The sequence below is a fragment of the Carassius auratus genome, chromosome 26, assembly GCF_003368295.1.
Source record: "Carassius auratus strain Wakin chromosome 26, ASM336829v1, whole genome shotgun sequence".
Taxonomy (NCBI): domain Eukaryota; kingdom Metazoa; phylum Chordata; class Actinopteri; order Cypriniformes; family Cyprinidae; genus Carassius; species Carassius auratus.
The window spans coordinates 22,580,455-22,598,189 of record NC_039268.1 but is presented as its reverse complement, the minus strand read 5'-3'; the positions used below and the strand labels follow the sequence as shown (position 1 = coordinate 22,598,189).

Genomic DNA, 17,735 nt, shown 5'->3' with positions numbered 1-17,735 from the left:
ATGGAATATGTAAAAAAAAAAATCCTATTACTGAAATGTCATTTTGATCTAGGAATTAAAAAAAAGTAAAAAAAAAATTTGTTTACTTCAAATATACATTTCGCATTTATCTCAGCGTCATATAATATAGAAAACGTTTTATTGAAGGACATATTTGAATCTGTTTGATGATAGGATTAAAACTTTTTTAACACGTAACGTTACTACTAGTAGCCACTGTTAAATGCATCAACATTGCAACTATAAAACGATAATTAATATATATTTTAATTTAATGTTGATGCATTTTATATAAATATTTTATTAAACTATAATACAGTAACAATTGAAGTTTTTATCAAATTAATTTGAAATTAATTTTTATGAGTCTGTTTTTTTATCTGATTTATTTCTGGAGTTTAATTAAACAAAACTATATTTTCCAAGCCAAATACAATTTATTTTATTTTATTGTATCCATATCACTGGCGTTGCCCATTACTGGACAAGATTAAATTTATTGTTCATTCTATAAGGGGTGAAAATAGAAATAAAGCATGCAGAGAGACAGAACAACATTGCAATGTCACATTACATTTACAAATCATATTCATCATATTCCTCATTGTCTGTGTGTTCAGTTTGGCTCTCCAATAACAAATCTCTGGTCTGCTTCTGACAGATATCTTTTGCCAGTACATAAGCTCGCCATTCATCAAGAGATTTATGAACAGGTTCGCTACAGAAATCAGGCCTGATTTCCACATCCTTTGCTAAAAGGGCCTTTTTGACATTGATGAGTTCACAGTTGCACTGCCATGGGTTTCCATCCAAATATAGAACTTTTAGTTTTGGTAGGTTCAATGCAGGCAGGGTGGAGAGTTTGTTGTTGCGCAGATTTAACACCTGAAGTCGCCTGAGAGGCTTCAGCTCACGCTCATGTATTGTGCCAATGTTGTTCCCCTTCAGATCCAAACGGACCAGTGTCTCAGGAAGCCTGGTATAAAAAGAATATTAATATAACTGATTAATAGAAACAGTTATCAAGAGATTATTGAAGCATGTAACATGACCAATTAATCACATCATATTCAGTCTGATAAAAGCATAAATAAACAAACACATGCATAAAAACAGTAAATGTATGCATAAATAAATGCATAAATAAATGTGTAAATTAATGCAAAAAAAACGAATGCATAAACTCATGAATAAATGTGTAAATTAAGGTATAAATAAATGCATAATTAAACAAATACATGAACTCATAAATAAAATAAACGTATGTATAAACTGTACAAAAATGTATAAATTAATGCGTAAATAAATGCATAAATAAACAAATGCATAAACTCATAAATAAATGCATAAATAAACAAATGCATAAAGTCATGAATAAATGCATAAATACATAAATGCATAAATAAATGTGTAAATTAATGCAAAAAAAAACGAATGCATAAACTCATGAATAAATGTGTAAATTAAGGTATAAATAAATGCATAATTAAACAAATACCTAAACTCATAAATGAAATAAACTTCACAATATAAACTGTACAAAAATGTGTAAATTAATGTGTAAATAAATGAATAAATAAAAGTGTAAACTCGTAAATAAATGTGCATATTAATTTGTAATGCATGCATAAATGAATGCGTAAATAAATGCATAAATAAACAAATGCATAAACTCATAAATAAATGCATAAATAAACAAATGCATAAACTCATGAATAAATGCATAAATACTTAAATGCATAAATAAACAAATGCATAAACTCATAAATTAATGCATAAATTAATGCGTAAATAAATGCATAGATAAACAAATACATAAACTCATGAAAAAATGCATTAATAAACAAATGCATAAACTCATGAATAAATGCATAAATAAATGCATAAACTCATAAACTTTACTAAAATAAAATAAATGTTACTATGTAAAAACTATAAAAAAAGGCAAAAACATCAAAATGAATAAAATTGAAATTAAAATATTTAATTTAAATATTAATAGTAATTAATATTAATCATACTAGTTAATATTAATATCAAGATGTTAATAAAAACTATGATTTCAATTATACTAAAAACACAGATGGAATTTTAGTTTATGTCAGAGGAAATCAAACAAATAACAATACATTAAGTAGAAAAAAAAATGCACATACCCATGAGGAATAGCAGAAAGCAGATTCTGTTCTAACGCCAGGCTGGTTAGTTGAATGCAGTTTTTAAGGGCATTGGCTTCAAAGTTTTGGATGGAGTTGTTTTCCAAAAAGAGATGTTTCAGTAGTTTCATTCCTGCTAGCTGTTGGAAAGTGACTTCCTGGATATTGTTCTGCCTGCAGTCCAGCTTCTCGAGTTTAGAGGTCAATCTAGCAGGCAGCATTCGTAGCTGGTTTCCTGCCAACTCGCACACAGAGAGATTAGGCAGGCGAAGACCCCCGTCCACTGACACTAGCCTGTTAGAGCTGACAGAAAGGGTAATGAGGTTGTGCAGCTGGGACATGTCACGATTTCTCAGCGATCGAATCTGATTCCTGTCCAAGTTCAGATGAACCAGAGACTGAGGAAGACCATGAGGGACTTTGGTGAAGCGGTTTGAAGACAAATCCAATGTTTTTAGAAGCTGCAGCGAAGAGAAGAAGGTTGATGATATGGAGGAGATCCTGTTGTTTCCCATGCTAAGCAAATTGAGTAAGGGCAACCTGGGGGTGCCATGTATTGATTCGATTTGATTTCCATCCAGATAAAGACACTCAAGCCTCTGGAGTAATGTTAGGGTGTTTGTGCGTAAAGTGTTAATCTGGTTATTCTGGAGGTTCAGGACCCGCAGCTTCTTGAGGCCCTCCAGGGGCAACTCTTGAAGGCTGTGTATCCTGTTGTGACCTAAATGAAGGATCTCCAGGCCAGAGGGCAAGCCATGGGGAAGCTGTCTTAACTTGTTTTTCTGAAGGTCCAGAGTTCTTAACAACATGTGAGATCTGAACACATTGGCGTCGATCTGCTCGATCCCACCAGACGACAGAACCACTTCTTCAAGTCCTGGCAAACCAGAAAAATCTCTGACCTATAAATAACACAGTCTGTTTAAAATCAATATAATAGGCACTGAGAATGCTCGAATAATAATAATCAAAACTTTAATTAAAGAAAGATCACATGGTACAAAAATAATTGAACAAAAATTAAATAAGAGAAAGGCATTCTCAATCTGTAATGTGACACATAAAAAAGCTAAAAAATAACAACAACAAAAACCAAACAAACAGATATTTACAAAGAAAAAATTATTTCATCCACTGGGAATAAATAAATATATTTAAAATCAACCAATATAAAATACTATATAATAATAATAATAATATAAACTTTAATAAGAGAAAAATCACATTGTAAAAAAGTGTAACAAAGAGAAAGGTATCTTGAAATGTTCAAATTCACTACAAATTTGACATCTGTAATGTGACATTTGAAAGTAAGACAGGGTATAAATGATAATAATAATAATAATAATACCCTGGGAATTAATAAGTAATCAATCAATCTTTTTAAAATCATAGGCTATTAAAATAAATAACTAATAAATAAAGAACATACTAGGATATTCTATAAGAAAAAAAATAAGATTTTTGTCCACTGGGAATTAATAAATAAACAAATCTGTTTAAAACCATCTGATATAATATAAATAAAAAAATATTAATTTAATTAAAGAAACATTACAGTATAAAGACGTAAAAAATAAAACCGAGAGAAAGACATTCTGGAATTATGAATTGAACCAATTTTACCTCTGTAATGTGACAAATTTTAAAGTAAAACAGCAAAATTAACAAGAAAAAAAAAAAGAGTTCATCCATTAGGAATGAATGAATCAATGTTTTAATCCTGAACAGCAATATAAAATCAACAAAGAATAAATGAAATAAATAAATAAGAGAAAGACATTCTGGAATTATGAACTGACTGCCAGTGTTGCCTATGTACTGTGACACATTTAACCATAAAACAGGAAAATTAACAAATATTTCATCCACTGGTAGTGAATGAATGAATGCTTTAATTCTAAACAGCAAAATAACATCAGTAAAGAACAAACAAAAAAGTACAGTACCTTCAGCTCTTTGAGGTGACTGTATCCCAGGTGTATTTTCTTCAGGTTGTTTGAGACGACTGGTGGTACAGCCTGAGCCCTGAAACACTGCAGTGAGCTTGCTTGCTCACAGATGCAGTTTTTTGGACAGATGTAGCTGCAGTGGCCATGTTGACTGTAGAGTGAGACACACAGAAAAAGGCAGAATATCATCATTCTGAGAAAACAGCGTCACACACCTGTGTGCTGAAGAAGCATTTTGAGCGTCTGAGGCTTAAATAGCTGAGGCAGATTCACGCTTGTGGGAATAAGACTCCTTTGCTTTATTTGGAACAATGGCTGAGATCATTATCTTGGTCAGAAAACAAATTCGACACCAGCAAGGAACTGGCATATCAGTGATCGAGTGTCCTGTCTGTTTGTTTCTGTTTGTCCTATTCTTTTAAATAAATGCAGTTCTTATGGATAAATTATTTGGCCTCTCTTTGCACCCATTAATATTAACATTACAAAATGAAGTTTTAAAACCTGAAATGTAGAAAAAATCTTATATTTGGGAGTACTTGATTAAACTACCAACATTTATTGACTTCATCATTTTTTTTTTATTATTTTTGTTGTTGCTATAAATCTAATAAAAAAACAACAACATTGAATGTGGACTTCATTACTGAATAATATATATATATAACTTCAATTTCTAAAAGTAAAAAAAAATATATACAAAAAATTATTTAATTCAAAAAGGTTGGGTGGTGCAGCAAATAATCACATCTCAGGTTTTTGAGCCAAATATAAAATGTAACATTTAATAATGTTTAATTATCACATATACATATATATATATGTATATATATATATATATATATATATATATATATATATATATATATATATACATATATACGTATATACGTATATACATATATATATATATATATATATATATATATATATATATATATATATATACGTATATATATGTATATATATATATATATATATATATATATATATACATACATACATAAACATACATATACATACATACACATACATACACATACATACACATACACATACATATAAATACACATACATACACATACACATACACACACACACACATACACATACACATACACATACACACACACATATATATATATATATATACATATATATATATACACACATATATATATTCCCACGAAGCACTCATTAATCGAATCGCTCGTCAATCGACAGCCTTCTTCATTGACGGGCACCATGGCCCCATCGTGTGGCAGACCAAACTAATCGATCCACGCTTGACTTGTTCGCTCTCGGATTTCCTGGTCAGATGAGAGTACGGAAAACACGCCAACAAAACATCAGTCTTACTTTCTGTAACACCCGAAGTCTGCTGTTAATATAACTTAATCGGCAAGTGATCGCACTGAGTAAAGGACTACATTTCAGGTTATCTGTGTGTTCTTCTTATATCCGTGGTTCAACATGTCTGCGTCTGCTGGCGGTGCTGTCTCCCCGGGCTCGGCCCTCTCTCCCGGTCCCGCCGCGACTCCCGGCTCCGGTATGTCCATGTTCCGATGGCTCGAGGTGCTGGAGAAGGAGTTTGACAAAGCGTTTGTGGACGTGGATCTGTTGCTGGGAGAGATCGACCCAGATCAGGCTGACATCACGTATGAGGGCCGTCAGAAGATGACCAGCCTCAGCTCGTGTTTTGCTCAGCTGTGTCATAAATCCCAAACCATGTTTCAGCTCAACCACAAACTAGAGGTGAGGAACATAGATGGACATTCTCCTACAAAGTCTCTAGACAAAGTTGGTGTAACGTTACTGTTAATGTATGCTTTGTTTTGTGAACTTTTCGGCTGTGAATGTTGAGGACTGAATAACTAGTAACATATTATCGGAGTAAATAGATGGCTGTTAGTCTTTAATAAATTATTTTTATTTTGTTTTAGTAAAATAGAATATGGATAGGATATGAATATTGAGGTAATTTTTTTATTTTAATCTACACTAACAAAAAATACTATGTAAACTTGGATCGGGGTTCCCATAGTCTTGGAAAACTTGGAAACTTTTTGAAGTGTAATTTCCAGTCGTGGAAAAGTCATGGATTTATTTATATTTTTATTTGTGTGTGTGTGTGAATTGCAATACTGCAACACTTCATTAGCTATAAATTGTTCCGTTTGATTGAGAAATCAATGAAAAAAGAATCACTTCTCTATAACCAGGAATTCCTAGAAAAATCTTATGCAATAAGGGATGGGAACCCTGACATTTACACTTCTCTATAATGTCGAAATAGTATAGATGGCAATAGTACATCATTTGCATTCTGAATTATTGATTTGAATCTTGCTGTTCTGTTTTAATAATGTTATAGTTGTTATAGCTTTTCCTTCCATGTGACACAACTTAAAAGATTACTCTAAATCTGAGGCGTAATTACAGTGCGGTGCCTTTTGTCAATAAGTAAGGCCTAAAGTACAGTTAATCTGGTTATTATCACACAATAAACCCAACATGGTGATCAGAACCCCTACGCAAAGCAAGATATCATGAGTCTTGTACATATTTAGAGCAATAGTTTTAAATATGAATAGGTCATATTTGGAAAATGAGCTTCTTTGTATTGCCAAAATAAACTGTATAGGCTGAAAACTGTTAACTCAGGTCACTGAATGGCCCTTGTTCCCTTCAAACTACTTGTCACTTCATGTAGGCTGTCTGATAAATAATGCAACTGTGCATTTGTTGTTTTGTTCTTTCATTTTTCTCGGGACACACAGATGGCTGTGTCTGGATGTCAGCTGCATAAACAAACATAAAAAGTTGCCAATTCAGAAGCAGATTTCTTCATCCACTCGAAATGCTTTGAATCTGGTGCAAACCGAGGAGTCACAAAACTAGGAGGACAGCATAGAAAAACCTGTTAGGCCTGCTTAGCCAGCCAATGCCAGACACTGGTCATTCTTCTGTTTAAAATGACTGCATTGCATCACATAAATGACCACTTATGTGCCAGGTCATGTTTGTATTAAGTACTGTTGCTGTTGAGCTCAGCTGTCTTTTTCTGTCGCACAGTCTGGATAATTGGCATCTTGTCTGTGTGTTGGTAGATTCAGGTTTCTCAGGAGACCAGCTCGGTAATCTGCTTTTCCCACCACTTTTCAAATCTGTTAATGACTCTTTATCAAAGCTCACAGTCCAATTTGAAAAGCAGTATTATCTTCCATATGGGAAATGAATCGTCTTTCCTGTGGAGGAATCACTTGAGTCCAGGAGATAAAATTCAAAATAACAGGTTCTTCACTGCACTGACTCAATGCTTTGCGTGTGTGGGAGGCTGGATTTCTTTCTGAAAAGGTAGTTTAGCAGGTGAGGAGGTTGCCCATGCACCTACCTCTTGGCTGGCGCTGCTGAGCAGAGCAGATTAACACACAACTTGATAAAACCCCCTGCTGTACAAGAGGAGGGTTGGATGTGACCGTGAAGATTACAGCTTCCTTCCTAAAAAGGTACTGTGGTGGTACTGTTGCACAATGAAGGTACTATTTCGATGACACTTGGTTACAGTCATGGTATTAACATGGCACTTGTCCAAAACCCTTAGCACTCGGGGTCCAAAAACAACAACAACAACACTGTAGTACCATAGTACGTCTTTGTTAGAAAATACACCGACATTATGACTTGAGGTCAGCAATAAACTGACTTCTCATTACAGTTGCGTAATGTGATGCATTGCAAAGAAACTTGACATTTAATAGGGAAGGTTGATCAGTCATCTAGTCTATAACATTTATTTCTTATATTTTTGTAGTTTCAAATTATGTTTTAAGTGGAGGTGCTTTAATTAACATGCAACATGGAAGCACAATAGTACATATTTGTTAGTAAATATACTACTTATAGTCAACATAAAAACTGCATTGTTTAATCATTAAATTTGTGTAATGTAATTTGCGGGGGATTGGTCATGAAGAAAGGGTCATAAATAGGGTTCATTTTGATTTCAGGCTGACTTAAAAAACTACTCCGGTGATGTAATTTTCCAAAGGATCCACCCAAATATCTGTACCAAACACCCTCTCTGAGGGCTGCCACTGTATGAAAAGTCTTGGCCTGAAACAATAAAGTTTTTAATAAAGTTTGAACCTTCTCTGCTGAGTTACTGCTAAATATGAGAGTCCTTCAGTAACCTTGGCTATCCAGCATAGATTAGGCGCATAAATAAAGAGTAGTCTTTCTACGAGAGGACTTTTATATCTGTCCTTGATGCAGCTTGCCTTCCTAAGAGGCTGAGATGCTGGAGGATTGAGCTGCTTTCTAATTCTACAGGGCCTTCTGATATTCATCACGGCTGTGATTGTTAATGAGTATGTCAGATGAGAGTATGCTCTTCTGAAGGGAAGCGGAAACATTAGAAAGAGGAAATTTAAAGCGATAGTGCACCCAAAGATCCAAATTCTCTCATTAATTACTCTAATGCCGTTCCAAACCCCGTAAGACCTACGTTCATCTTTGGAACACAAATTAAGATATTTATGATGAAATCTGAAGAGCTTTCTGACCCTGCATAGACCGCAGTGCAACTGAAACTTTCAAGGTCCAGAAACAGAGTTAGGACATCGTTAAAATCGTCTGTACTAACTCCTCAGTATGAGTTAAAGAAATATCATCAAGGATATGAGCAAATGTTCAGTTTTCTGTCCTCTCTTCACAAAGGAACAGTTCACCCAGCAATGAAAATGTGACCGTGGACCACAAAATCAGTAATGAGTGTCAATTAAAAATACATTTAGTTAAAAGTTTAGATTTATCTGAAAGCAGAATAAATAAGCTTTTCATTGTTGTATGTTGTTAGGATAGGACATTTATTTGGCCGAGATATTGAAAATCTGGAATCTGAGGGTGCAATAAAAATCTAAATTCTGAAAAGAATTTGCCTTTAAAGTTGTCAAAATTGACGGATGAACTATTCCTTTAAAAACACTGTTGCAAACTGGAATCGAACTAGAGTTTTTTTTTTCTCATCTCAGCTTGGCTCAACGTGCCAGAAGACTTGCACTAATTGCTAGTGCCTCAGAAAGCCACACATTGCAGTCTTCCTTTTGGTTTGACTCGGTTAGGAGTATAAACATTTGTCTTAATTTTCATACTTTATATTTTCATTATTAATCTGTAAATCTGCTCCATTCTGGAGTGGAGACGGATGGTCAATACTTCACACACAGACACTACTTGAGTCAGCACAAATCTCAGCATGATGCATTATTCTTGGATGGCTAGTTATACTCTCTCTCTCTCTCTCTGTGTGTGTGTGTGTGTGTGCGCTTCAGGCTCAGCTGGTGGACCTGCGGTCAGAGCTGACAGATGTCCAGGCTGAGAAGACTGTGGTGGAGAAGGAGGTTCACGAACAGCTTCTTCAGCTCCATGCCATGCAGCTCAAACTCCAAGCCAAAGGCGGACAGGCGGTCGACTCGGACTCCATCAAGGACAGGATGGTGGGCACAGTACCAGATTCCTAGGTTTAAATCTAGATGAGTTAAAGAAAACTGGCTTGTAGGACACCTAGTTTAATATCTTAGCATTAAGGCCACTTGGATCTTCAACTCATTATGTGGTCAAAAGTATGTAGACACAGAACATCTCATTCCAAAACTATCATAATTAATGTGGATTATAATGGCCTTCACTCCTTTGGGAAATCTTTTCATTCGATGTGACGCTGAAAGTGTCAGGCCTAGAAGTGATGTTAGTCTAACTAGTTGAGTGGGATATCGATCAGGCTGATCAAGTTATTCCAGACCCATCTAAAAAGGATTGCTAGATGAATCAGCAGCCTGCTTTGCATGCAGGACTTTTGCCATGGCATTTAGCAAACAAACCATAGACTATCATTGTGTGCTTTAGGATTAGTCTTCCTTTCTCTGGAACTTTGATTCCAAGAGAAAACCCTATGTGTGAATTCATGTTACACAGTATGCAAATATTAGATAAGCCAATAACTGTTTTCTTGTTACAACCAACAACCATTCACCAAGATTTTGTCTAAAGAAATTACAAATAAAACCTTAAAAGCTAACCTAACTGAATGAAAAATGATTATGAAATATTGAGAATTGAAAAAACATATTAATTTAGAGATTTGAGGATATTAATTTAGCTATAGATTACATTTAACAGTGTTATTAAGTTACTCACATTTTTAAGTATTAAATTGAGTGCTTGGTAATGGAAAAGATAATTGAAATGTAAAAATGGTGAAAGAACATGCACAATTGAATATCCAATATCCATATCCAAGTATTGGTCAAACATTTGGGGTTGGTAAGATTTCTAAAAGCGAAGTCTCTTATGCTCACCAAGTCTGAATTTATTGGCTTAAAATACAGAAAAAAAGTAATAAAATATTATAAATATTATAGCAATTTAAAATAACATTTTTCTATTTTAATGTTTTAAAATCTAATTTATTCCTATGATGCAAAGATGAATTTTCAACATCATCAGCATTCATATTAGAAAATCAAATGATCAAAACGTGATAAATGATGCATTTTGTTTTGGGAATATTTGTTGAATAAATAGTTAAAAAGAATAGCTTTTATTTGAAATACTTTTTTTATTTGAAATACGTTGATGGCACAAATCTGACAAGCCGACTACAGAGATTACATGGCTGTATGCTTCAGTTTATCCAGCCATCATTAAAGAGGTGACTGCAATAGCTCAGTCCACTAATTAGTATGTGTGTCTACATACTTTTGACTGTGTAGCGTAGCTGTGACATTCGATGGTGTCGTAATAGCAGTATCTTTGTATAATTAGCTGTAATAAACACTAACAGGCTCTGGTTGGGTTGGCACTCTGCTCTGTGTCTTCCTGACTTAACCTAATGATGTAAGGATGAGCGTTGATGCGTCTGTAACTGTCCTTTCTGTTTAACCCTGTCTCCCTAACCTCTGACCCTCTGTTTTTCTTCTCAATCTTAAGCCTGTTCCCTCAGTGGAGGACAAGGTAAGTTTTGCATTGTTTTGAGTCTGTGTGTGTCCTGTCTAACTCCACTTTTTCCCTCTGTTAATGCTGCTGCTGTCTGTTTTAACCATCCCTAGTAAAGAACTATGCTCTTTTTGTGTACTAGTAGATTAACTGCTAGAGGTGAGTGATATATTGGTAGCCGATACATTATTCATTGAAAAAGTGACCCAGCTGTTGGGGTTATAATGAAAAAGCAAAAGAATCTGTATCGGCCACCACATGCTCTCAAGGTGTGGTCATTTACTGGTGTTGCGTGAAATTTCTGGGCTATATCCAGTATTTTAAATCAGCAGAGTTTTGCATGAGAATGAAACTGTTCCTTCACAGATATTGCTCAAATTCATCACATTGACAAGAGAAAGCTGCTTTGTTTGAAAATGACTCACTAAAATTTGGAAAATAGACCTTTTATGTCTGTGAAATTTCACCAAAATATCGCTAACGTGACCGCAGCTTTAATCATTCATACAAGCCGATCGATATCAGCCCTGAAGTTCAATGCTGGTACATAGCTAAAGCTAGATGTGTCTTTTTTCCACTCCAGGGGTTGTAACAAATGAAGAGATGCCATTTAAGTGGCTTAATTTCACACTACTGGTAATCTAGTAGAAGAGGTGGGCGATAGGACCAAAATCTTATATCACAATACGAGTCATTTTATTTTACGATAATGATACACACATCATGATATAGTTATTTTTGATTTAAATAAGGACTTTATGATATAAAAAAGTTTGATACCATAGAAATTTCAGAATTGTTGATTGTCATTATGACTATAATACACGCCTAAGAAAAACAAACAACCACAAACTCACTGACAACAAGCGTTTAAATAAGTAATTACAGTCAATAGGACGACAAAATTCCAGTAGAACAAATAAAGAAAATTTACATATATTGTGTAAAGTAATCAAATGTATAAAAACACTGCATATTCTTCACTGTGTAAATTAAATATATTTATTCTTATTAAAGTTAGGAAAGTTATTAAGTCTAGAGCAGTGAGAGATTTTCTCTCTTTTGTTGTTTGATTAACATAAGCAGAAATATTAGACTGCGGTCACTTTAAGAGCAACCCGGATCCAATAGACTGCTACACGCATTTTCTTTCTCAGGTTTTTACTTTCACGTACGATCTATATTATTGTGTATGAGAATAATTGCAAAAAATGTCATTTTGACAAATACAAGTGTGTGTATTTAAGCGTTCAATGTGACAAAAGCGGCCAAAATACATCCCCCGCTGCATGATCGCAGTCTTTACATGCACGTGTAATGAATATAGCGAAATGAGTTATAAAATCACTTGTTTTAAAACCGCAATGCTTGAAAATATGCTCAAATGGTAACTGTTTTCTTGACCATGTGGCACATTAATGTTGTGTGAGCGTGTAACCGCGATAGAGACGATAGTTCAAAATCTCTACCTTCTTCTTGACAAATTTAAACTGATAATCGTGTCCATCGGTATATCGCCCACCCCCAACTTGTAGTAATTGTGATGTTAAATCTACATTTGTTACAATTCTGTAGTATATGTGCACACATTTAGTGGTATGTTTAAGCTAGAGTGGTTGTTTGTCTTGTGATCTCACTTTACTTGTCATATGCACTGTTGTGAAGCTCTATTTTTTGTGATGATGCAGGTTTTCTGTTTCTAGTCCTATTGGGCAGCAGCCTGTTAATGACAGAGATTTAATGTGACCTGTTATTAACAGACTTGTATCAGTATGCACACATGGTCAGAGGATTGGCGCACAACTGCTCACCTCTTGTCTTTGTTTGATTACATGTCACAGGAGAAGGAACTGGAGGCCAGTAAGAAAGAGAAAGTGAAGGAGGCCAAGTTGGAGGCAGAGGTGAAGATGTTGAAGAAAGAGAACGAGGCCCTCCGCAGGCACATCGCAGTACTACAGGCCGAGGTGTACGGAGCCAGACTGGCAGCCAAGTATCTGGACAAAGAGCTGGCTGGGAGGTAAGAGACAGCATTATTCTTCTGTTCTTAATGACCATTATGTGGGTTTCATGTGGCGATTTCATCCACACAAAGAGTCAAGACTGGCACAGAGTTCTGGGTTTCAGTATAAACCAGAATACTCTTTTCATTGTGTTCAGGGTGCAACAGATCCAGCTGCTCGGGCGAGACATGAAAGGACCAGCTCATGACAAGCTGTGGAACCAGCTTGAAGCTGAGATTCACCTGCACCGCCACAAAACAGTGATCCGAGCCTGCAGGGGGCGCAACGATCCCAAAAAACCCTTGCCATCACCCGTGGGGCATGTAAGACGGCACATTCAGTTCATTTACTTCTTAAACACTTGGGAAAACTGCAAACAGAAGGCATACTAATTTCCTTGAGAGATATCAGAGTAAAACAAGAGAATGATATTGAAATTTCACCCCAAAATCAGAAGTTAAAAATGTAATTTCTTATATCTGCTGTTTATTTATTTAACTAAAAGTAAACTCATAATTCATTACTTCAAATAAAACTAAATTTAAATTATTTTTTTTACAAAAATAGTTTATATAATTAACGTTTTTTTTTTCAGTTTTAAGTACTAAAATAAACAAAATTACAAAAAACTTAAATTAAAATATAAAAATACAAAATATAGTAGTTCATTAATGAAACTAAAATAATTATATTAAGATTTAAACAACTAAAAGTTTAATTAAATGTTAACCCCCATTAAGATTTCTGTTCTGCACTGACATTTAAGAATGAAAAAAATAAAATATTTAAATTTCCATATTTACTTGTTTATATATTTATATAAAATATATTTTAAATATAAATTTAAGATTTTGTATATATTTTACAATTTATATGGACTTAAATATTAGTCTTTAAAATGTTGTTTTAATATATTTTAAATATATATACCATATAATGCCAGTCACAAGAATGAGATTTTTCCACAGTACAGCTGGCCACTATAAATATGAAAATAATGTCACAATATAAATAGTATAATATTATAAACAATATAATATGCTATGACACAAGCTTAATTATTTAAATGCACTATAAATAAATATATTGTGATATTGATATTGATATTGTGGTGAACTACGACCATTTGCCTGTGATTCACCCTTGATTATGTCTTCTCTACCTTAACCTCTGAAGAACACAGATTCTCTGAAAAAGACTCAGGGAGTTGGCCCTATACGCAAAGTGGTTTTGACCAAAGAAGATCATGAAGGACTTGGCATCTCTATTACTGTGAGTTCAACCCTTGATTTTATACGCAGGCTAATTCATCTGGTTTCAATGGATGAATCACTGTATGTTCCAAGATCAAAGTCCTGATTTGATGTTTGCATTGGAATCATTACAGGGCGGGAAAGAGCACGGCGTTCCCATCCTCATCTCTGAAATCCACCCCACTCAGCCTGCAGAGCGCTGCGGAGGACTGCATGTGGGAGATGCCATCTTAGCAGTCAACAACATCAACCTGAGGGATGCAAAGCACAAAGAGGCCGTCACCATCCTCTCACAGCAGGTGAGGGACACGCACGGAGCTGTCAGATCAGGGCTTAGCATGTGTGACCTAGAACTTCTTATTAGAAGCATGTTTCAATCCCATTCTAACACCTGCAGAGAACCTCCCAAAGGTTAAGATACCCTTAAATTAGGCTTGTGAAGTGTAATGAATAACGGTTTGAAGAGAACATACCTGTTAATGGAATTGTTCAGTCAAAAATTGTCATTTCTTCACTCTCATGTCGATCCAAACCCATCTGACTTCTTTTCTGTTGAACACAAAAGGTGGGCGCTCTTTTCAGTTTAATAAAAGCAAATAAGGACTTGGGTCTGTCAGGCTCTGAAATGACAAAAAATGCATCATAGATGAACCCAAAATGGTTTATGTGACTCATGAGCAAATCTTCTGAAGTGTTGTTGTTGTTGTTGTTGTTCTGCAGCGGGGAGAAATTGAGTTCGAGGTGGTTTACGTGGCTCCAGAGGTGGACTCTGACGATGAGAACGTGGAGTATGAAGATGACAGCGGACACCGCTACCGTCTGTACCTGGACGAGCTGGAGGAGGGATCAGGAGCCAGTCACAGTAATGGCACGGACCCCGCTTCCCTACAAGGCAAGTGCACTGATGAATTCATTCTCTTCCAATCAAAGAGTAGTTTTAACAGCATTTATTAATCTGTGCAAACTTGTTCATTCTTTATTTGTTCATAATATATTAATATTGCATTGTAATTTATTTAATAAATTTTGTTATTTATATTTGATGCTAAGGCAGTGAATATGAATAAATAACATAATAAAATAAAAGTAATAAATATGAATATGAATGCATAATCTATGTAAAAAAAAAAAAAAAAAGTTATAAATATGCCATCAGCTTATACTATTTTTCATTGTCTATTCATGGTTGTTCAGAACACATTATTATTCTATTTTAAATTTTCATTAATTTTATTTTTTATTTTTGATGCAGGCAATAAGACATAAATATAAATGAACTGATAGATAATATAATAAATAATTATATTAAAGTTAGTTTAAAATGCAACTTGAAACATTATAAATGTGTTCGTAAGAAGTAATATAAAAAAAATGGCTATAAACGTATTAGTAAAGTCTAATACTTGCATCAAATTATCATTAAAAAAAAATCCACACCACTGTTGCAGTTATATCATTAGAGCCTATGCAGCCATTTAATCATAAAAAGCCAAAATCTAATGGTTTAAAGAAAAGTGTGAAGTTTATCCAAACCGACTAACTGTTTTCTTCCTCCTTACAGCTGTAGGGAAGCACTTAGTGAACAACAGAACAGAGAATGGAGATACTGCCTTGTCCAGTGAAAGTCTTTCAGATGACAAGACCTCCAAGACCGCGGAGTCTGCAGAGAGTTCCTCCTAGATCTCCAGACTCCAGAAGAGATTAAGACTGCACTTGTAGAATTATGTAACATACCAGATCTTCTTGTTTTATGCCGTTTGGAGAACAGACTGCTTCGACGTCCACTGGAGATGGATGAACCACTGAGAAACACTGAGGGAAGAGGACATACTGTTACTCCGTGGACACAAAGGATTGTTTGCATATGCACGTCACCATCTTGGTCTGTTCTTGTAAAGTAACACTCGAGGGGACAAAATGAATATTTTACGTAGATGAGTAAAGTGATGGTATACGAGTTTTGATTCTTGACTTCCTCTTTTGTGTAACGCTCTGTAGTAGAGCTGAAAATGAGCTCAAATGTAGGGCTTCTACTTTAATGATTCACACTTCTTGTACCGAAGCAGATGGATATAGTAATGAGTTACTGTTTGCTCAAAATGTATGCACGTTGTTTTTATTGTAACTTCTCTGTTTTAGCTTAGTGTGATCCTGTTATGCTCCAAACAAAGGCCCACGGGATGATGCTACTTCCTGTTTTGCACACAGGGTGGTCAGTAGGTGACAGGGACAGAAATAGAAATGACACGGCGTGATTTACTAACAGTGCACAGTTCAAGAACAGAAGTGGAGAAGTGCCATTTAGTTGATCTAGAATTAATTTTGGGGTGAATTTCATAGAAAAGATATCCAGGTCACAATTTACCATATATAAATACAATATTTTTTTTTTTTTCTTTTTTTACTTTTCTGTGGCATTATTTGTAAAATACCCCTGACACACACACACACCAAAAATCATTGTAATGTTAATTTGTTTTGTATTTCAAGTTAAGGACAAACATTACTCAAATTAACAGTGACACTTACTTTTTCAATATTTATTTCAACTAAAAAAATGTATACAAATCCACACAATTTAATTTTAATTGAAATATTAAATACTTAAAAGTGAAATGTTACAGGTTAGTGTGCTTATTTTATTTCTCATCAAAATTATGGCACAATGCAAAATATTAACAATAATAATTAATGGTACTAAATTAAACAATTTTCTATATCAAAAAATATATTTTCAGGACAATTACACAAAATTCCAAAAAAAAATTATAATCTCTTTTTTTTTTTGTTTTTTTTTGCACAAAATCCTCATAATTGCAGCATGCTATTTTATATTTAAATACATTCATTACAAAAATAAATGTTACTGGCAATTGAATAATAAATACAAACAAATACTATTTTTCATGATAATTATGTCACAATGTAAAAAAATATATAAAGTACCTAAAATTAATTTATCTTTTTATTAATATTATTATTATTATTATTTTTAGGGTGAAATGTGACCAAGACATTTCTTGACAGCTTTCATGATATCCACCCTTATGTATCTGTCAAGGTATTTTGAAACCTCTTTTCTGAACAATGTCCATCTCGTGCCATTAAAACCTACTGTATTAACAGTGTCTTAGGAAAAGATACTGATATTAGCTTATTAGAGAACTTGCATTTTTACACGGAAATGTAGCATAGCGTATTTAATCCAAACAAATTTAGTCTTAACGTTCTGTGGAAAAAAAAACATAAACGTGTACAGAAATGTAGGATGATGGTTCTCATCGACTACCTTGCCCAGTTCAGTCTCTGTAGAGTCAGCTGTAGTGCCTCAAAATCTGTGAATTGTAAGATCACTACTGCATTGATCACCAGAAGAGG

General features: G+C 34.2%; 2 protein-coding genes across 3 annotated transcripts; one reads left to right on the top strand and one right to left on the bottom strand.

Annotated features, from left to right (window-relative positions):
• Nucleotides 1-459: 459 nt before the first annotated feature.
• LOC113044821 (nephrocan-like) lies at nt 460-4,348 on the bottom strand. Its single transcript, XM_026204986.1, has 3 exons — nt 4,106-4,348; nt 2,157-3,058; nt 460-976 (listed from the first exon to the last, which is right to left on the bottom strand). The coding sequence occupies exons 1-3, from the start codon at nt 4,298-4,300 to the stop codon at nt 577-579; spliced, it is 1,497 nt and encodes a 498-aa protein (XP_026060771.1). The 5' UTR covers nt 4,301-4,348; the 3' UTR covers nt 460-576.
• A 980-nt stretch (nt 4,349-5,328) lies between these two features.
• LOC113044654 (Golgi-associated PDZ and coiled-coil motif-containing protein-like) lies at nt 5,329-16,314 on the top strand. Of its 2 annotated transcripts, XM_026204814.1 has the most exons (9): nt 5,330-5,863; nt 9,442-9,606; nt 11,099-11,122; nt 12,946-13,121; nt 13,262-13,427; nt 14,281-14,376; nt 14,492-14,656; nt 15,078-15,249; nt 15,919-16,314. In XM_026204814.1, the coding sequence occupies exons 1-9, from the start codon at nt 5,582-5,584 to the stop codon at nt 16,035-16,037; spliced, it is 1,365 nt and encodes a 454-aa protein (XP_026060599.1). In that variant the 5' UTR covers nt 5,330-5,581; the 3' UTR covers nt 16,038-16,314. The 2 variants fall into 2 exon arrangements, with proteins under 2 accessions (XP_026060600.1, XP_026060599.1); XM_026204815.1 differs by lacking the exon at nt 11,099-11,122 and having other exon boundaries at nt 5,329-5,863.
• The last annotated feature ends 1,421 nt before the right edge of the window (nt 16,315-17,735 follow it).